Source organism: Grampus griseus (assembly GCF_964374135.1).
Source record: "Grampus griseus genome assembly, chromosome: 7".
NCBI classification, from domain to species: domain Eukaryota; kingdom Metazoa; phylum Chordata; class Mammalia; order Artiodactyla; family Delphinidae; genus Grampus; species Grampus griseus.
The window spans coordinates 2563723-2591542 of NC_139001.1; the positions used below are offsets into that span (position 1 = coordinate 2563723).

General features: G+C 50.9%; 1 protein-coding gene and 1 long non-coding RNA gene across 4 annotated transcripts; both read right to left on the reverse strand.

Annotated features, from left to right (window-relative positions):
- Nucleotides 1-1721: 1721 nt before the first annotated feature.
- Nucleotides 1722-3753, reverse strand: LOC309825191. 3 transcript variants are annotated; one of them, XR_014297006.1, is made up of 3 exons: nt 3696-3753; nt 2214-2459; nt 1722-1847 (listed from the first exon to the last, which is right to left on the reverse strand). It is a non-coding gene; the product is annotated as an uncharacterized lncRNA (long non-coding RNA). The 3 variants fall into 3 exon arrangements; XR_014297007.1 differs by having other exon boundaries at nt 3546-3711; XR_014297008.1 differs by lacking the exon at nt 3696-3753 and adding an exon at nt 3031-3523.
- Nucleotides 3754-8547: 4794 nt separating this feature from the next.
- On the reverse strand, nt 8548-27271 carry ASB1 (ankyrin repeat and SOCS box containing 1). Its single transcript, XM_082658720.1, has 5 exons — nt 27158-27271; nt 22890-23031; nt 20532-20834; nt 13261-13646; nt 8548-12077 (listed from the first exon to the last, which is right to left on the reverse strand). Exons 1-5 carry the CDS (start codon nt 27195-27197, stop codon nt 11872-11874), a joined length of 1077 nt encoding a protein of 358 aa, XP_082514846.1. The 5' UTR covers nt 27198-27271; the 3' UTR covers nt 8548-11871.
- Between the last annotated feature and the right edge of the window lie 549 nt (nt 27272-27820).

The window sequence follows — 27820 nt, forward strand, 5'->3', positions numbered from 1 at the left end:
GAGGGAATCCAAAGGCCTAGGGAGATAGGAATGTCGGCCTGGATCCGTCCCGTGTGACCTGCACACCTACCTCCCAACTATGGATTTCCGGAAGACCCGGAAGACGTTCCTTTCACTAGGGCACCGAGAAACCCCTTAGTAAGAGGGGCGCTCACGTGCTTGGAAGGCTTCGGGACTGTTCTCCTTGACGGCACGCATGGTGGTGGGGATGCTGCCGCTGAGGTGGGCTCCCCAATTTCAGTGGAGATGATGGGATTCCAGAGGAGCAGAGGCCAAACGGCAGGAATCGACCACAAAAGGCAAGGGGGGTGCATCCACCGAGAGAGACAGCAGACGTGTACCCCCAATCAGAACACCTTGGTCCCCAGGGGTCTCTAACAGTGGTTCACTGAACACAGTGCTCCTAAGAGTACTGACTGATCTATAAAACAGGGGCGGGGGGGGGGAACAAAAACAAAAAAACCTTTAGGCCTAAGAGCCAAAACCCTGACTTGAGTCCCAACTGTGGCTAGGAACGGCCTCTCACCTGGTTCTCAGACCCAAGTCAATTCACAGGCCAGACCCCTTGACTGCAGGGGAGGCTGGGTCTGAGACTCCTCCCCCAAGCCTCCCCAAATCCCAGCTCCACTGCTCAGCTGTGATACTGGAACTGGAACGATGTTAAGCTGGTCAGGAGAGGGCGCTGGAGGGATGCTGGAAGGAGGGGGGTTTCTCTTCGTAGTTCCATAGTGCTTCCCTTCTTTCTAACCCCCTAGGCACCTGGCTGGCATACGACACCGGTGGAGCATACCTGCTGCAGTGTCAGCGGCACCCAGCAGGCAGCTTCCCGGGTGAGCTCCTCAGGTATCCTAACAGGCTTCCCAGAAACTTCAACTTCCCCACAGGCAGCCTCCCAGCTTTCCCCGGGAGTCCAGCCTGCTCCCGCCAGTGTCCCACCAGGTTCAACGGAACCCCGTGCAAGCAGCTTCCCAGCGAATCTCTGGCACGCCAACAGGTGGTTTCCTGCCCACCAGCCTCGGTCCAGCAGCCCAGGGTAACCCAGTGAACCTCTCAACCCTGGAGCAGGTGCAACCACTACAGAACCTTTAGGTTATTTGCTGATGGTAAGCTTGGAGAGACACGCGTCTGGAGGCCTGGAGAATTTCTGTACACTCTCATTTTTCAGAGCCAGAGTTACAAGCACACTTATGAATGTGTGTTTAAAAGGGGCACACTGCCCCCTAACTTTGCCACAGACTCCCCTGTTCCCTACTATTACGCCTAGTGTTTCTGCACTAATTATGGCTCCTACACGGCCCCTGTGGGTCTTATGGTCGATGACACATGCCTACCAGGTTCTTAACTTCAGGAGACGAGGCTCCTAGAGAGGTGCTGGGAAAAAGCTTCCCCTCAGCAGTGCTGGGGAATGTGAGACACCCCCTGGATACAAGGGACCAAACTCATACAGCTCTGAGATGCACTGGGGCTGTCACACCAACCACCCGTCCTCAGGGTGATCTCTGTGTCCAAAATAATCCTGCTTTCCAGCCCATGGGATTCAGCCCACTAAGCGTCAGTCATTCCCCGAAGGTCTTGGGCAGCAACACAAACTAAGCCAAAAGGAGACAGAGTTTTTCCCTATCATCTTCTCTCCCCTTCCCCACCCGCCCTCTTAATGCTGGCAGACCCCAATCCTGTTCTCAACTCACCCTACACAGTAAGCCGAAACCCCCAGATTCAAGGTGGCTTCAGTTACAAGGCCTTTATTTCCACACCCAGCAGACTAATGGGAGGCAGGCAGTTCCCCTGGAAGTTTGACGTGGAAGCTGGACAAATCCATCGAGAGTCACATGAGGCCCACAAGGTCCCTGAAAAAAGGTAAACCATCCCTGAGAGCCACAGAAAGGACGCAGCTGAGGCCCTCCTAGCCAATGCTGGGTCACACCCACGCCCTAACTAGTCAGGAAGGAGAGGAGGCCCATCAACAGGCCCAGGCTGCTCATGGGTCCCTCCAGGGACTGGAACGAGCACAGGTGACGAGTCCCTCCCAGCTGGCAGAGTGGTGAGATGGCTTCTGTCATGGGCCCTGCCAGCGAGAGAACTCTGGCAAGGGCCCCGGGGCAGGTGAGAGCACCCGAAAGCTCCCCACACACCTAGCACTCATCAGGAATATCCCGTTTGACCCTACGAAGCTCTGCTTCCAGCCAAGGGCATCCTCACAGAGGCTCCCTCACCTCGTCTCTGGCACGCGTCCTGTTCCGCTGAACGAGGAGAGAGCACGTTCCCTGCACACTTAAGGCGTTTCCCCAGCATGAACTTCGTGATGCTTACGAGGTGAGGCCCTTGACTGAAGGTTTTCTCACATCGGCTGCACTCATAGGCCTCTCTACCGCAAACGTTCTGCTGCTAAATGAAGAAGCCTCTTGGGTGGAAGGCCTTCCCCCATCTCTGCATCCATGAGGTCTTCCTCGAGGGTGAACCTGCCAGGGGTGAATGGGGTTGGACCTGCAGCTTAACGCTTTCTCACACTGGACATACTCAACAGACTTCCATGCAGCACAAGATTGACGTTTTGGCAGGAAATTTTCCCACGTTTGCTGCACTCCTAACACTTTTCTGGGCGGTGAACTTCCAGTGTAAATCAGAGCACACCTTTGGCAAAACGCTTTCATTCCATGCATTCAAAGGGACTTTCTCTAGTATAAACTTTCTGAGGCCGACTGAGCTTAGAGATGTCGCTAAAGGTTCTCTGATGTTACTGCACTCATCAGGCTTTTTTTTGGGGGGGGGGGGAGGGCGGGGGCGGTGCTGCACCCTTTGGCTTGCGGGGATCTTAGTTCCCCGACCAGGGATCGAACCCGTGCCCCCTGCAGTGGAAGCGCGGAGTCCTAACCACCGGACCGCCAGGGAAGTCCCAGGCCTTTCTGCTGTGAACCTTCTGGTGCCAAACAAGAGTGTATCCTTCGCTGAATGCATCCTTCCCACGGCGGCTGCACTCATAAGGCTCTTCTCCAGCGTGGATTCTCCACCGTTGAAAGAGGCGGGGGTTACCTGCACTCAGACCTGCCCCGGTGTGGCGGCCGTAGGCTCCCTCCCACTTGCCGTACAGTCCGGGGTGAGCGGTCTCCCAGCCTGCGGCGCTCCTGCCGGCCTTCCCCGTCCTGGTGCTGGAGGAGGCCGGCGCTGGACCCGTCCTCCCCGCACACTAAGGGCTTCTCTGACACGTGGATCCACAGTGCCTCGCCACGAGGCCCTACCCTGCCCGCCTCTGCTGGGTTTCTCTCGGCTGGGCTGCTTTGGGGCCGGGAGCGCTGAGGCCGAAGCCTCTCCCCCACGCCTCCTCACTGCAGCTTCTGCCCGCGGCGGCTCCCCGGTGCTCAGCCAGGAGCAACTCGTCTTTCCAGCCTGGGCCACACATCTCAGGGAACGCGCCCAAGCAGACGGACCTGCGAGGGGCGTCCCGACCTGAGATGCGCTTACAAAAGCGCCCCGCTCGGCCGGTGCCTCCCGCTCTACGCCACACCGACCACCCGGGGCCGCAGGTGCCAAGTTCCCCCACGTCCAACCTCCACGCAGCAGGCGCCGGGCCACTCCTCCTGGGAGAAGCACAGGCCACATCCTCGGAGACCACGCGGCCCTGCCGCCAGGGGAGCCCCAGCCGAGAATCCTCCAGGACCACCCCACCCAGCTCTCGGGTCCTTCGGGCCACGGCCTACCCCAGAGCCGACGGGATCCCAGGAGGACGGATCCGGAAGTCCGGCCCCCACCTCGTCCACACGCACAGGAACGCCCCACCTCCCGGGTCCTCATTGGCCCTCCACGTCGTGACGTAGATCACAACGGGCGCTGAGAAACGGCGTTCCCACGTGGGGCGGGGCTTCACCTCCTCTTAAAGGAGACGCGCCAAGATTTCCGCGTCAAGTACTCAAATGCCACTTCCTTTCGGGCGGTAGCTGCCCCCGCGGCTGTCCGAGTACTTCCATAAATTAGGTAAATTCTATTTTCTAGGAATGTGTCCATTTCCTCTAAATTTTCACATTTACTATCGTAAAGTTGTTTATAATATACCCTTATCTTTTTATATGACCTATAAAATTGCCCTTTTAAATTTTTAAGTGATTTGTATGTCCTTTTTGTCTTGATTAGTCTCTGGAGGTGTGTCCATTTCTTCCTTAGAAAGCAGCAGCTTTGGGCTTTGCTGCTGCCCTCTGTTGGTTGTAATGAATTCTGCTCTTTATTATTTAGCTTTCACCCACACACACTTCCCCACCCTTCATCCCCCCCATAGCGCTTATGGTAGTAGGTGCATGTTATTAGGACTGTGTAAATACTAGTCACAGCTGAGGCATCTAGTATTACCGTGGTAACTTTTTCTTTCTTGCCCAACCTTTTGTTTTCCTTGGAGTTATGTCCCTTGGTTTCCTAGGTACTTGTCAATAAATCAATCCCAACTCCTATCTAAACATGTTCAGAGACAACAGTTATTCTAATAATTAAGGCATCTTCTCTGGAGCCTCAGCCCCTCACATCTAGTCTCGATCGGGTGCCTTCTGTGCCTGATGCACAGCTGTCGTCCTCAAGGCTTTCACTGTGTTCCTGGGAGTCACCTTGCCTCTTTGCGTTGGATCCACATTTCCTGAATACCAGGTTTTCTCCTTTCTTCGTTTACCCCTTTGTTCTGGAAGAGTACATCCTCTAATAGTTTCTTAAGAAAGGGTGTGTGGAACATACATTTTTAAAGAAACTACAGGTCTTTTTAGCATGACTTTTATATGCATTTCCTTCAGAATTCTGAAAGGTCCCAATTCCTCTGTTATCCAATGTGACATTTGAGGATTCCAAAGCTATTTTGATTCCTGATACTTTGTATGTGTCCTGTTTATCCGCTCCAGAAGTTATAGAATCTTTTCTCCCCAGCACTCTGAAATTCCACAGTGATGTGCCCTGGCTGGTCACCAGCCGTGGTTAGTACTTGGCCAGTCCTTGTAATTTGGAAACATAGCCTTCATTCTCAGAATTTTCTTGAATTATTTACTGGAATCCACTGTTAGAAGTGTGTGATTTTCTTTAGCCACATTCAGTATTGGTATCTTTAGGTGTTTCCTTTTAGGCTGGTGAGATCTCTCAAGAAGTCTCTTTCTCCTTTATTTCCTGCCTGGAGGATACAGCCTGTTTCTGAGCTGAGGATTTTACATACTGAAGGCCGATGTCTCGCCTCCCTCAGTCTCCCGCCGGGCTGGGGCAGGAACAACTGCTCAACTGTGTGGAGTGGAGAGTTGTAACTGCTTCTGAAAAGGGCCTTCAGCCAGCCCTCCTGCTTTCACTCTTTCACATCCACTTCTAGAGGCACCTGGAACTGCCAATCCCAGAGCCTCTGGGAGCTTTGCAATAAAATCAGATTCTCAGATGCTCTCATTTCTTTTTTACAACGTTGTCTCCTCGGGTATTTCTAAGTCAGTTACCATTCATCTGTTTTCTTGAGAGGTTCCAAAATTTTGTTGCTATTTATAGTCATCCTAGTGGATTTATGCCTTTTAAAAAAATTAAAATTCCCTCTAACTTTAATGGGATTTCAGGAAGGAGCTATGGTAAATGGCCACATCGAGCTGTAAGAAGTCTGGGAAATGAAGACCTATTCAGAGAATTCAAGTCTCCAGCTAGAACTGTGGGTCTGTTATCACAGATGGAGACAATGAAGGAAAACCAGCAATCTCTGCCACACAGATGCAGCTGGTTTTGAGGGAGACTGAAAGTGAGGCCATCTTTCAGTAGAGCAGGAGAAGTGTACATATGGGGGTAGGGGGTTGGGCATCGGTGTGAGGAACAAAGAAAACATCTGAAACAGCAAACAGAGAGACATGCCAGGGAGTCACTGAGAGATGAATAAATGCTTTATTTAGTTCATTCATTCCCAAAGCTTCACACCACACCATCCCACTTTCAAACTAAGTCACAAAGAACAGGGGCCCGCAGTCTCCACCACCTCCCCACCCGACAGAGCACTGCAGGGACAGTGTCACCCTGATTGAAAGTCATGTGTTTCACACACTTTTAGGAGCACACTCTCTTCACACTAGAAACCCCACCAAGTAAAACAGGCTCATCCATCAGTTTAAACCTGTGCAACATTTTGGGTGCCTCCCTAGAGCGCCAGGGTCCCCCAGAGCAGTTTAAAACTCCTGTGTTAGATAAGCCCTTCTCTGCGAATTAGGAACTCTCCAGAGAGCCAGCTTCCTCTACCTGAAGTTCATGTACAAAGATTTCACATGGTCAATTCTTCTATCCAATGAGATAAACAGTGCACTAAATTAAGGCATTGGGGGGAATTAAAGGGGAATAAAGCATTTACTAAAGTTACAATAACACATCAAAGATGTCCATTGTATTTCTGAAAGCTCTTAACCAGGCACAAGTGCAAAGAACAGTCAGGTCCCAGCTGCTGCGGGCAAGCACGCAGTCATGACCAGAGGAGAAGGAGAAGCTGAGGGCTGACGGTCAGCATTCCCCTTCAGCACGCGTGCAGGCACACGGGCCCCAGCGCGTGTCACACCTCACGTGCCCGACACCAGACAGAAGCAGCGGGAGCTGTGCAAACACGCGGGGCGGAGCAGGGGCACTGCTGGCTAAATCACAGCAGCAAACTGATGTTATACACAGGAGAACCGTGCCCACAAATACCACACTAAACTGCATGGATGGCACACGCATACGTCACTTGGGAGAGATCTGAAATCCAAGCAACTTAAAAAAGAAAAGCTCCCCAAGCATTCCAGACACTGAGCGATTACAAGTTAAGGCAACAGAAGTCACCCTTCCCCCCGCCTCTCTTTTCCATCCGACTGTCTTCCTAGAATTTACAGCATATATTCCGCACGTCACTGCACTTCAAACTCTGCACGTCCCCCCCGTGGAATTCTCCTAGGACATGATCCCACTAACCACTCATGTGTGCACATCAGTTATTTTATTCCACATCAAGAGAGTCAGGCTGGGGGCGGGGGATGAGGAGGGAAGTGAGGCATCAGCGAGCGAGGGAGAGAGAGGTCATGGGGCCAGATGAGGCACTTCCAAGCTGGCGGGGAATCCAGACCACTCGGGACTGGCCGCTGAGTGGCAGGCGGCTGAGAGGGGCACAAGCAGAAGCCGGCAGCCCCGGCGCCAGAAGGCTCACCACCAGCACCAGCGCCAGCGCTCGGGGATGCCTCAGGTGCCCAGGCCTGAGGTCAGGGGCAGCCTCGCTGAGGAGACCACACGAACCTCCCAGGAGTGTCTCTTAGGGGATTCGGGGAGGCCAGAGGCCCATCACCCCAGGGTCGTTGCTCTGCCGTGGGCAGGACACAAGCACGCACTTCCTAACAGCTCACACAGTGATCTCAGGGCTTGTTCTTGGACTACCAGGCAGAGCAGACGCTGGGCTCTCCTTCAACCACGTACAGGCTGTTTCAAGACTCCGAGAGAAATTCCTCGGCACGTAAACATACACGGTAGCGAGACTGCGGGTCCCCGACGCTGGCTTTCAGAGACAGGCAAACTCAATAAGAAATTCTGTGCTTTGACAAAAGGGCAGCTGACGTTTTATTCTGCAACCAAGAGCATTTTAAAATGAAAATATTGCCCTCTAGTATCACCTTCATTATATAAGAGGACATTTTATCACCCAAATTAGGAAGGACGTAATCTTAGAATAAAAGACAACCCTTTAAATTGAATGAACTTGACTTCCTATATTATTTAACATGTGTCCTTGTACTTCGACCTGCACAGGAGGCCTATGCCGTGGGCGCCGTGACTCTTGCTGCCCCCTGGGGCACAAGCCCAGCTGACCACCAAGATCACAGGCTGTCCCAGCACCATCATGGCCTCGAAGACCCATCCACTGAGAAGAGGGACCACACTCACAAGGACAGCAGTGTACACGTCGCAGGCATGGCTTAAGTGCAAAGTGCTTTCACATACATTCTCTCACGTGCCCTCCCAAAAGCTCCATGGGAAAGGCACGGCCAGACCCGGCCCGTGTAAGAGAGCAGCCTCCCTGGGAACAGGACCTGCTCAAGGCCAGGCAGGAGGCAGCAAGCACAGGAGAGCGCTTCTCTCTAGGGCCGATTTTCCTTTGCTCAGCCTGACCTTGGCTGCAAGTTCCTCTCTTTCTATTTACGCGTGAACCTTTTATTTGAAGAATCAATTCATGGAAGCAAGAGGAAAAAATTAAAATGATGGCACTCAGGCCTGATAACAGAAACATATTCAACATCAGGAAACTGCTAATTGTCCTTTCCTTTTTTAAAACTACCTGTTTAACAACAAGCGCATGTTGACTACAACTTATCAAATGTCAAAAGAGAACATCAAAAAATAAGCATCACTGCCTTAAACCCTTTTCTGGAACAAGGTAGGGCATACATAAGTAAATAAATACGTAAATAGCATAAGTAATATGAAAAGGCACAGATATGTATGACACTGATGGTTCTGGAAATACACGCAGAAACGCCACCCAGGATGCCACAGCTGAATTCTCAGAGGTATCAGCGCTGCCTCCACCACACCCCGTCCGCCCCCCCCCGCCCCCCGCCCGTCCGCAGCAGCCAAGGCCCAGGCACAGGACTCCGTTCAGTGGCCGGCAGGCACCCCAGCAGGGACAACAGCAGGACACTGCCGGGACTAGGCTGGGGGGACCTCGGGCTCCTTCCCATTGGTGCATCATGCCCCTCCCTGCGGAGGGCTCTGGGGCCGCCGCCTCATCAAGTACCACCACACTTCCTGGCTGTGTGGGGCTGGGGCCCCAGGGCTCAGAAACATGATTTTATAAAGTGCTCTGATGGAGGGGGTGACTCTTGCCTATTCTGGATCCTATCGCTGCCAACAAAAGAGAAAGGGAGCTTTAGCAAAGCGCCACTCAAAACAAGCAGGAACGGCCTTAAGCAGCTATCTACGTTATGCTCAGATTCAGGTTTGGCAGCTGTGAAATGTCAAACTAGAGCCTGAACCTCGAAGTTGCTGGGATTGTGAAAAAATCTCTAAAAGTTGGCTGCACAAAGAGAAAGCCAACCTTTCTCTGCAAAGGAAGAGCTGAGGCCCTGGCCCCTGCGGACCGGCCCTGAGCACACCATGCTCGGGGGCCCCACTCCCCGGCTCAACCTCTCCCCAGTCCCACTGCCTCCCCGGTCAGCTCTGGGCCAGGCCCAACAATGAGCGTCGACTCAGTCCACTCCTTCCAGAGAGATCCCAGAAAAATGGTTCCAACCCCCAGAAGCAAGCCCTGCACTCACTTCACCTGCAAAGGAGGCTGACGCCCACTCTGCTGGTGCAGCCCCAAGGTCGCATCGGCATGGCTGGGACCCCCGCACTGGCAGCATTCCCAGATGCGGCTTTCCAGAAGGTCTGAGAACAGAGACACCCTCCTACCCAGGGCCGGGCTGGGGAGGCTCTGTCCCTAACAGACCCCTGAAGAAAACACCAAGCAGGGCAAACTCAGAATGTCCTGCAAGCCTGCAGCAAGGCTCACCCGCAGGGATCCCGAGCCAAAGGGCAGCTGCAAGAGCTTAAAAGTAAGGGGAGGGGCTTCCCTGGTGGCGCAGTGGTTGAGAATCTGCCTGCTAATGCAGGGGACAGGGGTTCGAGCCCTGGTCTGGGAGGATCCCACATTCCACGGAGAGGCTAGGCCCGTGAGCCACAACTACTGAGCCTGCGCATCTGGAGCCTGTGCTCCGCAACAAGAGAGGCCGCGATAGTGAGAGGCCTGCGCACCGCGATGAAGAGTGGCCCCCGCTTGCCACAACTAGAGAAAGCCCTCGCACAGAAACGAAGACCCAACACAGCAAAAATAAATTAATTAATTAATAAACTCCTACCCCCAACATCTTCTTAAAAAAAAAAAAAGTAAGGGGAGCTAACCACTCCTGATACACCTCTCTCAGCCCGACCATGGAGGTGACAAGCCAGCGCTGGCACACCCCCAGTGACACGAAGTCCCCTCCAGCGGCCCAGCCCACCTCTGGGTGGCTCGAGCTTCCACACAACCCTTCCCTAAGTGCAGGCAGAGCCCCAGCTCCCCGCAGCTCCTGGCCCAGCCGCAGCCCAGCTCGGGTGTGGTCCCACCACACGTGCCACAGGAACGCAGCTGATGCCCGGCCCCGGGCTGAAGCCCTGCAGCACTCAGCTCCGGCTGCAAAGGGCCCCATCGGCCGCCCACCCGCAGCGCCTCTCCTCTCAGGAAGCCTCCCCTGACTCCGAGCTCTGAATGCGACCAGCCAAGCAGGCTCCCCGTCCTGAGAAGCAGCACACAGCCCAGGCTCGGGCCTCAGACGCCATCCAACACTTACGCCTTGGCCACCGCCTGTAATGAGGTGAAGCCTCCAGCGGCTACGCTGGCCCCCCCAAATCATCGACGGCCCCCCCTCAGACCTCATACGTTCATATATGGGCCAGCCTGGCTTTCCAACACACGTCCATCCATGACACAGGAGGTGGCGTTCAGAATTCCATCCTCGAGCCACAGACGACAATGGCCAGACACTGCCTGTCTGGTCGGTGAAGACACATAATGACGCTAATAATTAAATAAACCCCTATCATTAGTTCAATTGTTACAAATTAGATTTCTCTTATTGCAGAAAATCCAAACTCAGATTTGAAATCTGCCCGTTTCTAAACACTTCTAAAGGTCAGAATCACCACAGATCCACACAATGGCCCTGAGGCCTCAAATTACCAGATGTGATTTCCCTGGAAACAGCAGCACCTGGATGCTCCAAAGAGGCAGCCTCTGGCCCACCTGTGCCGACATGGCCACACACCTGGCCACGCAGCCCAGGTGTGAGTGAGCCCTGCCCACAGCCGAGCCGTCCGTCAGGTGACAAGCCAGCTCATTCCTCTCACTTCTCACCACCCCCGGCAGGCCAGGGGAAGCCCTCTGACCTCACTGCTATCCCCTTTCTTCGGTTCTAGGAGCAACTACCAAGACATTAGGTCCAAAAAAGTGAAGATCAATCAACCAAACAGCAGATGTTTTGTCCACTGAACACAAAGCAACTGAAAGCTTAGAACCATCCAGAAGATGACTAAAGTTTGCACTTTCTGGTATGTGCAGCGACGAGAAGACAGCGCCGCAGGCATCTTCCTCTTTTAGAACTGGCAGTGAATGCTGTTGGACAGTCCTTGGTCCGAATGTAGGCAGTCAATTACTGGCTATTTCAGCGTTGGCCTCCTAAAATCAATCAACTGTCTGGAAGCTCCCCAAAGTGAAATGGCAGAGAACTCATGAGACCTGTTGGCATGATGCTAGGCACAGGTGGGTATCAGACAGGTGCAGCGCTGCAGAACTCTGAGCGTTACCTAAAGAGGCTGTGAACAAATGCAAGTATTGACTTTGAGGCAGTAAAGCCCATCCATGTGGCCAGGAAACCATCCTTGAATGAAGACAATTAATATGGCGCCTACGCCACAAGGAGAGAACAGTGAAGCGGCAAGGAAACGGGGTGCGCATGATAAATGTCACACGTCTACCCCAGCAGCAGGGGAAACAAACTAGTAAGTTCAGGAAGTGCATCTCCGTACTTTTATAGCAAGACTCCTTTTCATTTCGCGTTAATCAAGCTGAGAGGCAAACGCAGCAGCACAGCCCTGCACGGTGCTAGTTCCCCCTCCTGGGGAAGTCAGCAGGCCTCCAAGCTCAGCCCGAACTTGCTCACATTTCGAGGCCCATTTCATTAATTTCCAAAACACAGACACTGAGGAAGAACAAAATTAATTTTGTACGAGCCTTTCGGCTGATACCGACCTAAGGACTGTCCGACGCCCCAAGCACCTGAGATGGGATACAATCCATGAGGACGAGGCTGATTCCGCTTCACCAGCAGCCAGGTGGGATCTAGTCAGCAGCACAGGACGTGGTCACAGGGGCAGGAACCGGTGTCGACTGGCTCTGGAGACTGCTTCCTCCTCGCTGCAGTCAGCCGCTGCCCGTGAGTTCTGCTCATACAGCAGGAACTTTTTTATGGGGTCTGGCAGAGGCAGCGAGGGAATCAGATGGAGTCGGTATTTGCCAAGCGCTCTTCTCACGGCCACACGGCACAGATTGAGCAAGGTCCTGGGGACACCTGGAACGCATGGGAAGAAAGGGAGAGACAGAGGGAGAGGTTAAACGCCTCTCCTAACCCTACACACCAAAGGCTGGCTGTGAGGACAAGCGGGGCTGCGCCAACGCTCGCTGCCACTTCCCACCTCCAGAGAAGAGCAGGCCCTGGTGAAAAAGGTCTTGTTATCTGCTCAACTCTGTGGAACTCCCTAGACAGAGAAACAGAGCTGGCCACTGCACACCCCAGCAGGTGTGACAAACTGCCCTCTGCCCTCTGTCAGTCTCTGCTCTTGGTCCCTCCCAGAAGCTCCAAGGGGGTCTGAAGGGGACGGGCCGAGCAACACAGGAGGAGGGCAGGCTGACAATTTTGCTCTGGGTCAGAACAGCCTCGCCGTGTCTCTGCCTGTGCAACAGGCCTGAACACAGGGAGCCTAACTCTGTCAGCGTGGCTCCAACTGACCAGCCAGCAACTCTTTTGGGGAAGCCTCAACAGGACCATGCTTTAATGACTGGTTTAAGGAAAGCCAGTAACAAGAACACAACAAACATAAGTTCTGCGAGAGCCAAGGGACTGGGGAAAAGGTGGTCACCCAGATGCCCTCAAGACCCAGACGGGAAAGGGGCAGGGTGTGGGCAGGTCAGAAGGCGCACAGGGTCAACTTCTGAGTCCTGGAGAGAGAACGACAACAAGTACCAAGCCACGGATCAACTGCAAACTCCCTGGCCATCAACTTAATTCACTGGCAAAATCCTTCTTCATGAATAAGCAAACTGTACGCCTCATTCTAACAAAAATCATACTTAGCACACATGCAGAACAATGGTATTTGAGTGGAACCGAAGAAGGGGACATGAGGCGCCCTAGAGAAGGAAGGGCTTGCGATTTGTTGTAAAGCAAAAACACTTAAAAGCCATAAACAGCAGTGAAAGAATTTGGGATCACAAAGCAGCGCAAAGGGGTAAAGAGAACATAATTCTAGGAGCTCTGAGAACATGCACTTTGATACGTTTCTTGGTATTAAATCTTAGTGTCTGGGAACTTAGAGAAGACCAATCTGGAAGACCGTTCTAGAAAATTCCTAGTCCTCGCTGCAGGCGGTGACCGAGTGCTTAGCTGGAGGTTGTTTTTTTTTAAATTGCTACAACTTGGTTCATTCAATTGACCTGAAGAGACTGCCAGTCAGAGTTCAACTAAGACCACTTACTTCTGGCCTCTTTGAAGACCTGCAGAGCCTCAGGGTCTACCTTCCTTCTGCCTCTCGACTCTGGGCCCAAGGATTCCCACTTCACCAGGTTCAGGTTGGCTCCGAACTCCACAAGCAGGCTAACGAAGGCCGCCTCACAGCCGTGACGCAGGACGGCATCCATGACGCACCCGGGGGAGCCCCTGTAGAAGCCCTGCGTATTGACGGGACCATTGCAGTTGAAGTCTGGGTTTGCCCCAGCCTGCAGGAGCAGCTTGAAGCACTGGAGGTTGTGGTAGGCTGCGCTGATGTACAGGGGGCAGACCACCAAGGAGGTGAGCCGCCGGGAGAAAGGCGGCTGGACGTCAGGAGTCAGGTGGTGGTTGACATCGACATCGGCCCCGTACCTGCAGGGTAGACACACGGACAGTGAGACCTCACAGCAGGCCAACCGCAGTCAACGCATCCCCACGGCACCCGGTGGAGATGGGCCCGAACTCCAGGAGCACTGGGAGCACCAGAGAGCCCCCCAGTCACAGTGGTCCCGTGACCACCAGCAGGTACCACGGTAGTTAGGAACCTTGGAATCCACTCACGCAAAAGAACTCGTAAGGGAGTTCTTTCAAACCTTTGAAGATCCAACAATCCCATGGCTATTTTAACTATTTCAAAGCAAAGAAAAAGAAGGAAAACTTCCAAATTCAGCTTATGAAATTAACAAAACAATAATCTCCAAACCTGACAAAGGCCTCACCATAAAGAAAACCTACCAACTAACTGCACTTACGAATATCAACTTAACAACCTCCAATAAAATGTTAGCAAAGAGAATCTAAAAACATTAAGAAAGCAACATACAATGACCTCATGGGGGTTATTCCAGGGGGTAGTTCTTAAATTAGAAACTCTATTAACATAATCCATCATATTCATAGAACTAAGGGGAAAATCCATGATTATGTCCATAGATGCAAAAAAAAGGGCATATAACAAAACTCAACACTTAAGCATGTTTGCAAATACTTAATAAAAAAGAAAGTAAGGGATATTTCCTTAACATGATAAAAAATATTTCCTCAACCCAGAAGTCAGCCTCTCGCCTAGCAGGGAAACACAAGCAGCAGCTCTGTCGGGAGCAAGGTACACAGCCCCACTTTCCAGCCCACTCGTTTTAAAGACTTTTTTTTTTTAAGTACTAGTGCAATTAGACAAGAGAAAGCAATTAGCTGACTAAAATTGGAAAGGAAGAGGTAAAACTTTCCCTATTTAGAGAGAATATAACTGTCTGGAAAGCCTTAAATAATTAATGAAAATGCAGTTAACAAGCAATGAGAGAATTTATTAAAGTAGCAAGTTTTAAACCAACAGCCTTCTATATACAAACAAAAACAAGTTGAAAGATAAAATGAAAAAGACCTCATTTCTGATAGCAAAATAAATTTTAAAGTGAGATATCTAAACATAAACTTAACAGTATATGTCCAAAATTTGCATGAGTAAAATTATAAAATACTACTGAAAGTCACATAAGTAGACCTAAGGAAACAGAAAGACATACCGTAGTCTTAGACAAGAAGACTCAATATCATTAAGATGTCATTTTCCCTAAGTTTATTATATAAATGAAAATACCCTCCCCAGAACTAAATAAGTTGACTATAAATGTAACTACATAAAAATAACATCCCTGGAGCTACATAAGTTGATTATAAAGTTGATTTGGAAGATCAGGAAAAGATATAAAAATAAAGATTTTTAACATAAGTAAAGTAAAACAATAAGTTACAAATTGGGGGAAATGTTACATCCTTAATATATAAAGACCTTCTAAGAGGAAAAGATCAACAGCTCTATAGATAAATGAGCCAGAGATGGATACAGACACGTGCAAACAGCTCTCAACCAGATGAAAAGACGCTCAGCCTCGCTCATAACAGAAATGCAAATTCAAACTACTCGGAGACACCACTTCTCACCTATCAGATTGGGAAAAATCCAAGAACTTATTGACCGAGCTTTAAAGAAAAGGAAGTCTTATACATCGCTGGGGGCCAGGCATGATGCAGCAATCCCTGCAGAGGGAAATCTGGTGATAGCTGGCAAACTTACCTATGCATGTACCCTCTGACGCACCAATCACAACTCCTGGAATCTAGTCCCAACACACATTTGCAAAACTCTGAAAAGATGCACACACAAGGCAATTCATTAAAACAGTACCCGTAATAGCCAAAGGCAGGAAACGAGCCACAGGTTCGTCAAGAGGGCCTGGCCCATCCACATAAAGGAGCACTGTACCATCTGAAAAGGAATGAGGACCAGGGCTAAGGACTGCTCTGCAGTGACCTCCAGGACACCCTGATAAGTGAGAAAAGCAGGACGATGAACGGGAAGTATGCCACTGTTTATCCTGGGGAGGAGGCTGCAATACCAATGTGCACATGATACACACCTAGACACATACCTGCCTAATTTTTAATGATGGAAGGATAAACCACACAACTTTTTAAATGGTTATCTATAGGGCAGGGACGAAGCAGATGAGGATAGAAGCTAGACTGCTTTTAATATACTTTGTTTTATAGATTTGACTTTGGAACCATGTAAATACATACTATAAAAAATTAGGGGTTTCCCTGGTGGCGCAGTGGTTGAGAGTCCGCCTGCCGATGCAGGGGACACGGGTTCGGGCCCCGGTCCGGGAAGATCCCGCATGCCGCAGAGCGGCTGGGCCCGTGAGCCATGGCCACTGAGCCTGCGCGTCCGGAGCCTGTGCTCCGCAACGGGAGAGACCACAACAGTGAGAGGCCTGCATACGGGAAAAAAAAAAAAAAAAAATTAAACAGCAATCCTTAGAAACTGCAAAGCAGAAAGAAATACTTTACCGCAACCATGTACCCAGTTGGTGCCATTGCGTGCTGCCCGCCAGGGCGGCTCTTCCCTTCAGGCACTGAGCCTCCAGAGGAGCCAGCCCATTCCCAGCAGGGTCACCTAGAAGGACCCAGGACAGGATGCACAGCAAGGCAGCCTCGCGCGGCTGCCAGAGGTGGGAGCGTTGATGACAGTCCCTGAGCTGATCTGTATGGCTGCCCGGGAGCTCTCCTCTTCTGACTCCCAGAGACAGCCCAGATGTGAGGATGAATCTCACACAGGCCGACGCAGGGGCCGCCTGACCCGGAAGCCTCCTTTTCCAGCAGAGCCAATCTCTAAACGACTCTACAGGCAGAGCCTTCAGGATCCCCTCAAGGGACCTGCCCTTGTCCTTGCACCCAAGGACGCCCAAATACATGGCTTTCTATGGGACATTTAGGGTTCTCCCAGGCCAAGCACAAACTACCAACTGGGTCATTTTACACTAAGCGGGGGCCGCTGACTACAGCAGGGAGGGCGGCCTGCTCAAGCTGTTGGAGTCCTGGCCGAGTGAAGAGGGTGCTTCTAAGGATGCTGCCTTGCAAGGGTGCTACAGCCCGCGGCGGGGGAGGAGGCATGTGTGGGAGGGGCAGCAGCATAGGAGACTGGTTCAATATGGGGGATTGGCAAAGTAAGTTAACATGTTAAAGGTAAGGGAACCAGGTCTCTCAATGTTGCAAAAGAATAATAAATTTGGAAAGGGAGAAAAGTAGGATGAACCCTGTGGTGCTGGATTGGATTAGAGGCATCAGGGTGAACTCTTCAACTGTCAATGTATAATAGATACAGAAACGTAGACAGAAGCATGTTTAAGTAACCTTAGCTCTGTCCAGCAGGAGAAACTGAAAACAGTGACACCCCATAAGCAATAAGCACTCCTAGTGTCCACACCTTGGCTTTTAAATAGCATTCACCACAAAAAGAACCCAGGATTCCTTGGAGAAATAACTAATTCCAGGGGTGAACCAGGCAAAGTACACAAGAGCCTAGAATAATTGTAACTCCACAGGAAACCATAAGTCTAACATAAATAAATGAATAAATTAAAAATCTGATGAGGAACAGGATATATACATGGTTCCAAAGTACCGAGCCACAAAAATATTTTTTAATCGCTGAGGGAAAAAGAGGAGCTTTACAATGGAAAAAGCTGGCAGACGCCACCTTAACCAGAAGACGAAAGTGAACAGCAGCAGTACTGGGACCAACTGAAACATGTGCAGCCTGAGAGGATGTAATGAGAAGAGCACAGCCCCACTTCCGTGAGACTGCTACCCAAAAGGCGTTACCCACCTCTTCCGTGAGGAAACATTAGCCAGCACCCGTGTACTTGAGCTTCCACTGCCCTAGACAGTGCTGCAATGCCTCACAAATTTTGTCATCACATATTTCATCTGAATTAGGAAATGACAAAATGTAGGCAGTAATGATGATGGGGCCTGACACGCAGGGGCCCGGGCGGAGGGGAGAGCATCGTTTTCCATGCCTTAATAGAAATAGCTGGCCAACACTCACAGCCAGCAATCATGTTTTATCACCCGTCTCTTCAGCACTATTGCAAGCATCCGAAGGAACTTGCCCCTAGAAGCGACACTGCTGCCTGTCAGCAGCACAGAGCTGAGGAAGACAAAGGACAGCATACAGACCAATGAGCTCACATGACAACCTGCTTCCCCACTGACGCCATGCAGCATCGTCAGCCACTACAAATGCAAGTATCACCCAGTGTTCTCCAAGATATCCTAGGGGTGACAAGAGAAACATTCTAAAACACATACCAAACCAAGCAGAAGCCGATATTTCATTTCACACACTCAATCAATTAAGAGAACTAGATTTCAAGCAGTGACATTGTTTTGCCTCCTTATTCTTACGGATATGTCTTCTAGAATGTTTGTAATTTGGGGCAATATGACAATCTGGTATTAGCTGAGCTGTGGGAAAGACAGTCCTTCATCCACTCATAAAAATATAATGGATGGGATCCAGTTAATTTTAATCCTGAATATTTTCCAAAATTCCCCTACTGCTTTTAGTATCACTGGCAAGGAACCACCGGGACGACTCAATAAATCAGTATAACTTTTGCACATACAGAAATACCACTCCTTACCTTTTTAAAAAAACATCAGTAATATATATCAAGGGAAATGAGAAGTAACAAAATGGAGGTTACTTGCAGAGGGACACCAAATCACAACAGTGACAGAAGAGAGCCCTGCCTATGAGGGACAATGACACAGGGAAGAGGCAGGAGTTGCGTTTAGATTGTATTAGCTGTTCAGTAACTTAACCCCATTTTCCAAAAGTCAATTATCTGGTAATTTAGAATCCAGAAAACTTTTCAACAGAATAATATATGCTCTTGGTACCTCACTGTAAAAGTAATGTCCTGTACTCCAGCGGGGCAGCAAAATGTCTTAGTAACATTTCCTCAAGAAGGGCACCTGTAAATATCTCTGAAAGTCAAGCCTGCAGTTAATTCAAAGCAGTTGCGCATCATGAATTGACTGAAATGCCCTATGGGATTTCTGGAACCAAGATGAAATTTCATGGATTGATCCTACTGAAAAACATTTCCAAATTAATGACTTACATTCTCCAAGATGCAAAGATACGGGACTGAGGTGATTTAGATTATCAGGCTAGAAATCCTTCAAAAGAAGGGGAAAAAAGCATCATCACGTCTTCATCACCCTCCAGTATAACCACCATACCATCCTCAATTATCTTTCCAAAACTCAATTCCATAGCCATTTAATATATAAGTCCTTTTGATATAATAAATATATTCTCAGTACCTAATTTAAAAAACGATGTCCTGCACTGGGCGCGGGGGACGCCAGGTCCCTGCTCCTCAGAACACCCCCAGTGCAGCCCGTAATGATGCTGTAACCCTCTCCTGTAATACTTTCCCACACCGACAACGGGCTACCTGAACTGCACTCAGTCCAGCCACAGAACAAACAGCCTCCAGAGCCGGGGGGCGGTGGTGGGGGTGGCGGGGGCTGCTGGGCAGGGAAGCATCTTTAGTAGAAAGAAGTCACTGGAGACATGAGACTGAGACTGAAAATGCAATCCGGCTCAAATTTTTAAAAAGGTAACCGTTAGTACAATTAAAAGAAGACCAGAAACCGTCTAAAACCACAGAAAGGGAAAGCAAAGAAAACACAGATCATGGAAAAAAGATATAAAATAAAGGTACAGTTAAGACACAGAAAGACAACAGTAATAGACCTAACATCAGCTATGGCAACAATGTTAACTGTATTAAAAAACAAAGAATCCCTTTATCCTACAAAAGCTTCTTGCTTTTCACCCCATTTTGCAGTTCTCGGAGACTATCCACTTCCTGAAGTGTGAAATAAAAGTTCATTTGTATCACCTAAAAAAACAAAAGAATCCCAGACAGTCAAACAGTAAAAGTGAGCTCACAAAGAATAACTTAAACCCACTAAGATGAAAACTAAAAGTTACAGAATGCTACATAAATGAGCCTCAATGAAACCAATGGTTTCCTTTTGGTTTGATAAAGGGCACAATCCATAAGCAAGAACTTCCATGAGCCCAACGAGCATCAAAATACGGTGAGCAAAATTATTAGAAATACAAGGGAAACTGGCAAATCACAACAGTACTTACAGACTAACAGACTTCTCTGAATTTGGGGAAGATCCAATGGTTAAAGATGTAAAAACAAAAGAGAGAGGAAGTCTGAATAACATAACTGAGGCTGTCATCTTGTACTATACAAATAAAACCCTGTGGTTATATACTTTGTTACAAGTATCCACAACAACGTAGTTGGACATTAAAAAATAACTTTAAAAAAGCCCAAAGAAGGGCTTCCCTGGTGGCGCAGTGGTTGAGAGTCCGCCTGCTGATGCAGGGGACACAGGTTTCTGCCCCTGTCCGGGAAGATCCCACATGCCACGGAGCGGCCGGCGTACTGCAAAAAAAAAAAAAAAAAGAAAGAAAAAGAAAAAAGCTTAGCAGACACAGCCAAAGCTATAGGCAAAGGTAAATTCATAATCTTGAAAGTTTACCTTATTAATCAAGAAAAAAATGAATAAGCATGCAATTTAGAAAATTAGGGAAAATATTAAGTAAAATTAAGGAAAATGGGAAAAAATAAAGATAAAAACAGAAATTAATCAGTAAGTAAAAAAATAAGAGAACTGATAAAGCTAAGAAGCAGCTCTTTAGAAAGACTAACAAAATAGACAAATGCTCTAACAAGTCTAATTGGAGAGAGAGAGGAAAAAAAGGCAAATGCAGAAAACAAGAAATGAGAATGTGGCTGCGAGAACGTGCTGATGCGGCCACGCTCCCCGTGGTGGCCATCGCAAGGGCAATGGTGGCCCAGCCCCTGTGGTACTGACCTGATGAGGGCCTTCAGGATGTCTGCCCTGCCCACCCGGGAGGCGTGGTAGACAGGGGTGCTGCGGTGGTGCCGGCTTCCATTGGGGTCGGCGCCGGCTTCCAGAAGGATCTGGGCGCTCTCCAGGTGCCCGTTCACCACGGCCACGTACAGGGCCGTCTGTCCCTTCACGTCCACCAGGTCCACCTCAGCCCCCTTCCGGATCAGGAAGTCCACGCAGTTCCCGTGGCCTGCAGTGGCCGCGATGCGCAGTGGTGTGCAGGGCAGCCAGCCGCAGCACCACACAGACTTCTCGTTGATGCGGCTGAGAGAGAGCACAGGGAGCCAGGCTGGGAGGGGTGCTGGGAGACCGGCCAGCCGCTCCAGCTCCTCTCAGGTGGGATCCTGAGACAGGGAGCAGGAGGGCAGCCTTCGCTTTAATAGTGCTTCCAGGTGCTCGTTTCATGAAATGCTTTCACATAGCCACCCTGCTGGGTCCACGCCTGAGGCAAGACAGGCAATAAATTAAGAGCCCAGTTCTACAGATGAGGAGATTCGAGGCGCAGGTAAGACTGCTGAGCACTAGAGTTAAGATCTCCAATTTCCTGACTCGCGTCCAAAGCTCTTTGCTCCACGAAGGGGAGAAGGGCCTGCCCGGGAGGCAGCGCAGGATGGAGGACAGCATACCTGCTCGGGACCTGGGTCAGGGCCCCGAGGCCCCTCTTCACCAGCTACTACCTGTGAAGGCCTGAAGCTGGACTGCTCTCTGGGCCTCGGTATCCTCACTGGGGCTAGGTGACCACTGTGGTCCCTCTACCTCGGACACAGCACAAAGGACAGCCTGCAGGAATCACCACACTCCTGGCCAGCAGCAGCAGAGGGAAACCGTCCAGGCTCAGCCCTCATTGCAAGTGACACTCAGACCACAAATCCCCATCAAGGGATGCCAGGGTCATGCAATGCATGGATCCATCATGTCACCAGCTGAGGCTCTTCACCTCAAGCTCCCAGCGCAGCTCTGAACAAAGCTGAGGAATACAGATCACTAAAGCAGTGACCCAGAAACATGCAACAGGTCAGGGTTCCTCCTTCAGCTGGTTACTAGCTTCCACTAGCCAAGGAGGCCAAGGAACGCTCCAAGGACTCATCACCGAAGAACTACATAGCAAGAGCAAAATATCGTCAAGAAACCAGATTCACTGAACCTGAGTGAAAGAAAGAAAAACGGTACTTGAAAAAGCAATGTGAACATACTTGGTCTATTTTAGTAGCTTAACTCTATTCTACTGTTATATCTGCAAATTTAAGGTTTTCTTTGGACTTGAGTCATTCATGTTAAATATTCGTGTGCAATCCATATCATTTCTCTTTATGACGATCCTTTCTGGCTCTTTGGAGCTTTTTTATTTTTAACATGAATATCTATTCTAACGAAATAATGCTAAGACATTAGAAGGGAAAGAAGAGACACCTATTCTTGTATTGTTAGAAATCCTTCTCTTGGGAACTGTCCACGAAAAGTGGTATAAGTTTCAGTATCAATACACAGGCATTTCTTCTATCAACTCACTGGCATCCTAGCCCTGGAGGGGAAACAGAAACACAGAAAGAGGCTGAAGGATTTTCTGGTTGCAGGTGAGTTTCAAGTCTACTTGAGACTCCAACCTTAGACACACGGAGAACAGGCAGGCTCTGTGCTCCCCGGGTGTCTCGAGTGGGGAAAAGTAACAGCAAGACTCCGATGCCATGAGGGGCTTGAGCCGGTCTGGAGGAGCTAGCAGGATGTGGCAAGGCAACAGGCAGGGCGCTACCAACAAAAGGAGCGTGTCCCTGGGTAATGAGACCGCTGGCCAGAGGCTGAGCCCCAGGCCCTGGAGGCAGATGACTGAGGCCCTGAGAAGCCAGAGGAGAGCGCATCAGGAACTCTGTACAGGTTTGCTCCATCGGGAAGTCCGGACCCAAAGGGGGATAACGATGCAATAATTAAGGGAGGAGAATTTATGCATGCGCCTTAGGATAAAGAGCCAGAAGAGACTCGCAAGGGAGCAGGGCCGCTGTTGAAGACAGTAATGACGCTGTCGTCGAGGGTAACGTCAGGGAAGCTGACGCCCAGAGAGCACCAGAAGTTGCTGGAACATATAAAGGTGACAGAACTGGACTTGAACTCGGGTCTCTCTGCCCTCGCCATCAGGCTGTCGCCTACAAGTCTGACCACGCTTCCGGCAGTCCCCTTTTATCCCATCCTCGGAAAGTGGAAACACTCAGGGTCTCCACCTGCAAATCGGAGACCGCTGGGCCTCCCTCACAGCTCCCGAGCATTAGCTGCGTGCAGACCCACAGGCCAAACCTGGGCAGCCCCGGGGCGGGCAGCGGCGCTCACCTCCGGTAGCTCTCCTCCTGCAGCAGGCTCCGGAGGGTCTGGAGGTCCCCCACGTAGGCTGCATCGTGGAGCCTCGTGTCCTCACAGTGCTCCAGCGGATGGTCACAAAACTGCTCCCTCAGCCACTCCTTCAGATTCGGACCTGCACTGAAGAGAGGGGCGCCTGTCAGCTCAGGGAAGCCTTACCAGCACCAACTGTGAGGGGCCGCCCTCGGCCGCCAGCCCTGCCTCTCCCCAACACGGGTGCTCTCCAACTCTCAAGAACACATCATTCCCCTGCTCCAGAAGCTTCCAGAGCCAGGAAAATGTAAAAAGTTTCCCTTAATGAAGCTAGCACACTCCTGACACCAAACCTGGCGAGGTTTTAAAACTTTGATGGGGTGGGTGATAGTAAGCCCAAACTAGTTAAGGATAAAGATCCTAAATTAAATATTAATAAAGTGAAATTTAAAATATGTATCCAAAAAGTCACCGTAAAATTACTCTAATGTATTCCAAGAATGTCTTAGTGTTGGGAAAAACCATATAATCAGCTGCTATGTTACAAAAGGACACCTGACTTTGGCATAACTCAACAGCCAGAAAAACACTGCTGCTTGTAAACCTGAATGACTCTGCCATGTGATCTGGGCAATGGCCTCGCCACGCGGGAGTCCCCGCAAGTGACAAATCTGACGTAACCTAAGATGGGTGTACTTTTCTGAATATAAGCTGCACCGCAGTAAAAAGGAAAATTTTTAAATACATGCATACAACTAGAAAGCCAGCCCTATATAATGAAGAGAGAAAACAAAAAAACAATAAAGACTAGAATAAATGGTGAAAACCATACCATGTACTTGAGTGAGAGTCAATGCTAGGAAAATTTTAAGTGATACCAAATAAATTAAGAGGTTTAACAAATCTCTTTGGGGTTTTTATATGAGATGTGACAAAAATCTTCTAGAAGTTTATTTGGAAATAAAAATAAGAATCCCTTTTTGTTTTTTTTGTATGTATGAGAGGAGATCTATCCTACTAGATAATAGAAATTCTCTCTCATCAGAATAAAAAGATAAATAAATCAAACAATCAACTGCCCAGAAAAGAGCTTAGTATAAAAAACTTGGTATGTGAGAAATGGGCAACAAAATCAGTGAGGAATGGGAGGAGTAGCTGCTATAAACTGAATGTCTGTGTCCCCCAAAATGTCCTGCCAAATAATATGCTGGGAGTCCTAACCCCCAAGGTGATTATTAAGAGGCAGGACCTTTGGTAGGTAGGACCTTTACGTCATGAGAGTGGAGCCCTCATGAATGGGATGAGTGCCCTTATAAAAGAGACCCTGGAGAGCTCCCTCACCCCCTCCACCACATGAGGACACAGTGAGAAGACAGCCGCCTAGGAACCAGGAAGCAGGCCCTCACCAGACATCCAACCTGCCAGTGCCTTATTCTGGGACCTTCCAACCACCAGAGCTGTGAGAAATAAATTTCTGTTGTTTATAAGCCATCCAGTCTATTCTGTTGTTACATCCTGAATGGACTAGAACAAGTACCATTGATCACTGAACAACGCAGGTTTCATCTGCAGGGGTCCACTCACACGTAGATATTTTCAACAGTAAACAGCACAATACTGCACAGTCTGTGGTTGGTTGAATCCACAGATGCCTAGGAACCTCAGATGCAGAGGACCGACTAAGTTACATGCAGATCAACCCCCAAGTTGTTCAGTAGTCAACAAATTTGTACAATTAGATACCTACAGCTGACCCTTGAAGCGCATGGTCTGAGCTATGTGGGTCCACTCACACATGGATTTTTCTCACTAAATACATACTACACTACACAATCCGCAGTTGGCTGAATTCTTTTTTTTTTTAATTTTTTATTTTATTTATTTTTGGCTGCATTGGGTCTTTGTTGCTGCACGGGCTTTCTGTAGTTGCGGCTAGCGGGGGCTACTCTTCGTTGCTGTGCGCAGGCCTCTCACTGCGGTGGCTTCTCTTGTTGCAGAGCACAGGCTCTAGGCACGCGGGCTTCAGTAGTTGTGGCACGTGGGCTCGGTAGTTGTGGCTCACGGGCTCTAGAGCGCAGGCTCAGTAGTTGTGGCGCACGGGCTTAGTTGTTCCGCAGCATGTGGGATCTTCCCGGACCAGGCTCGAACATGTGTCCTCTGCATTGGCAGGCGGATTCTTAACCACTGAGCCACCAGGGAAGTCCCTGGCTGAATTCTTAGATGCAGAACCTTGAACATGGAAGACCAACTGTAAAGTTTTATGGGGATTTTTGACTGTGCAGGGGTTTGGCAACCCCCATGCCCTGTGTTGTCAAGGGTCAACTGTAATTGAGTTCTTCACCTCACACTGGAGCCCAAAATATCTCTTTATAAACATAATTGCACAGAGAGGGGCATAAGAAAAGAGCATGAACTCAGACGGCCTTCATTCAAGTCCCCACCGTGCCAGCTGTCCTAGTGGTGGACTCTCTCCAATGCTGAAGTTGCTTTTTATATTCAAATCAAATCTCTTTTGAGTACCTACTGTATACAAGGCTGGGCCATAGGACAACAGGGGTGATGCGTACGTTTCCTTACACTCCAAGATTTGATAGTTCAATGGCAGAGGTAAGACACAAAGGCCACAGGCAGGTGGGCAGAGCAGTGGGGGTTCACAAACGCATGGGTCACTCGAGCTCATGCCACAGCCAACAGGCAGGCATCAAGGACCCCTTGGGCCCCCATGCCAATGCTCCTTCGGTAGCTATCCTCCACTGTAGTTATCCCACAGTTTCACTGCACAGGCTGAGAAAGTTCAAAGTAGGGGTAAGATTCAGAAGGTGTAAGGAGACTCTGACAAACTTTTGCTAAGTTCTCCTCTAGGCCTCCCTTTGCTGGCCTCTTTTTGACCCACTACCTGCCCAGCTCAACGCAGCCTCCTCTCTCCCAGCTCCAGCTCCAAGATATCTTTCAGTTTGCATTTTTCTGATCAGCTTCTCCAATGACAACACAATTACTTGACACAGCACTTAAGCTTTAACTGTGGCCCCTCTACTCCCAGGCCTGCAACACACTCAACAGTAAAACAGCACCACCTGGATATTGACAAGAGTGCCTCTGTGTAAGGCAGAGCCGGTCTTCCTGCCACAAGACTCTTCTCCACACTGGGAAGCAGCTGCCAGTCCTCTTCCCCCAGGTAAACACCTCTCAGTCCCTCCCGCACTCTCACATGAAGTGATGTCCCAGACCCTAAGGTCCTGGCTGCCCCTGGGGTCAAAGTCAATACCAACCAAAGCCCAGGACAGAAAAGGCTTTGTTTGTGTTTTTATTCACGGCAGTATCCCCACCCCCAGCCAGGTCCAGCCAATAGCAGGTCCTCAATAAACCGTTTGTTGGATGAATCAATGGATGGAGGGAGGGATGAAAGGCACTACTTGCACCCGTCTCCAAATCAACATTATACCTTAAATTTTGGCACATTTAAGAGTAATAAGCTCCTTAGTTTATTACTAACTAATAAACTCTTTGGAGGGGTATCTCTCCAGAGACACAGATGAGCGTGTAAAGTCCAGAGCACATAGAAGCATTTGGTACCCGGGGAAAACTGAGACAACAGACAAGGAGGGAACCTCCGCCCACCCCCCGACCCCGCAGGTTAAGAGGAAGCCTCTCCCGAAGGCGGGCAAACGCACTTCCCCGCACATTCACATTTGTTTGGCAGGAATATTTCAAGGTGGAGACCCTCAGTCAGATGGCTGTTTTGGGCGCGAGCCTTTCGAGCCGCCTAAACCGAACTATGGCACGGCTGCCTCCTCTGCCGGTGGGCAAGGGCCCCTGGACCTGCTGTGTCACTGACAGCTCGCTGAGGTGGCGTTATCGCTGTCCCTGGCCTGTGCGGGGAGGGGGGCGGTTGTTGAGGGCAACCGATGCCAGGATGGAGAGAAGGCACCCGCCCTCCCGGGAGCTGACCTCTGGGGGCTCTCCCGACCGCTGCGCTCACAGCTGGAGGATGACCCACGTCCTCTCTTTACAGCTGGGGTCCCACCCAGCCCTAGAGGCCAGCCGGCTGGCAGTTACGGTGCAAGTTCCACAGGAGGGGAAATCGGCGCGAGGGCTGGTCTCGCGAAGCCGGGCAGCCGGGCACCCCGTGAGCCGCGCTGACCGACCCCCGGCTGCGGGGCGCGGCTCCGTGGGCCCCGGCCGGCCGCAGGGCAACACGCAGGGCCCCGGCCCGGGCAGCCGCCCCGGCCCCCCGCCGCCCCGGGGCCCGGCGGCCGCGCGCACGTTACCTGCGAGCCCAGGTCCGGCCCGCCCGCCGCCCTCCGCCATAGGTGCCGGCCTTCGGCCAGTCGGCAACTCGCCTCCCCCGCGGCCCCCGCCCGGAGCGCCTCCCGCAGACCGGAAGCAGCGCGACCGCGACCACTTCCGGCGCCTCGGGCTGTGGGCCGCGTCGGGGGCGCGGCTTCCGGCGGGCGCGCGCCTCCCTCAGGCGCTTCTGGCGCCTCTAGCAGGGCGCCAGGGCGTCCACCTCCCGCTTCGCTCCCGATGTGAGGACGAACGAGCGCCGGCGCTGGGCGCGCGCTGTCGGAGACGCGTGCTCGGGGGTGCGGGCTGTCGGGGGCGCGCGCCGTCGGGCCCCACCGGGGCTGTTTCGCCACAGAAGAAGTAGAGGAGTCTGGGAAAACACGCTCACCTGGGGGACGGAGCTAATTTGCATGTTCTGGGAACTCTGGTTGGTCGGGCCCGTCCCCGCCCCCACGGAAAGGGCGAGGCCTTCTGCCGGGAGGGTGTGGGCGGGGCCGCGGGAGTTTCGCGCCGGTGTTTGAATCCCACCCGAGCCGGGCTGATGGGGCGTCCCCGGGGAGTGCCGGCTGAAGGAGGCCTGCGCCGGGCAGCGATGGCTCAGCGCCAGTGTGTCCTCGCGCGCTCAGCCGGGGGCTGGGAGCAGCCCC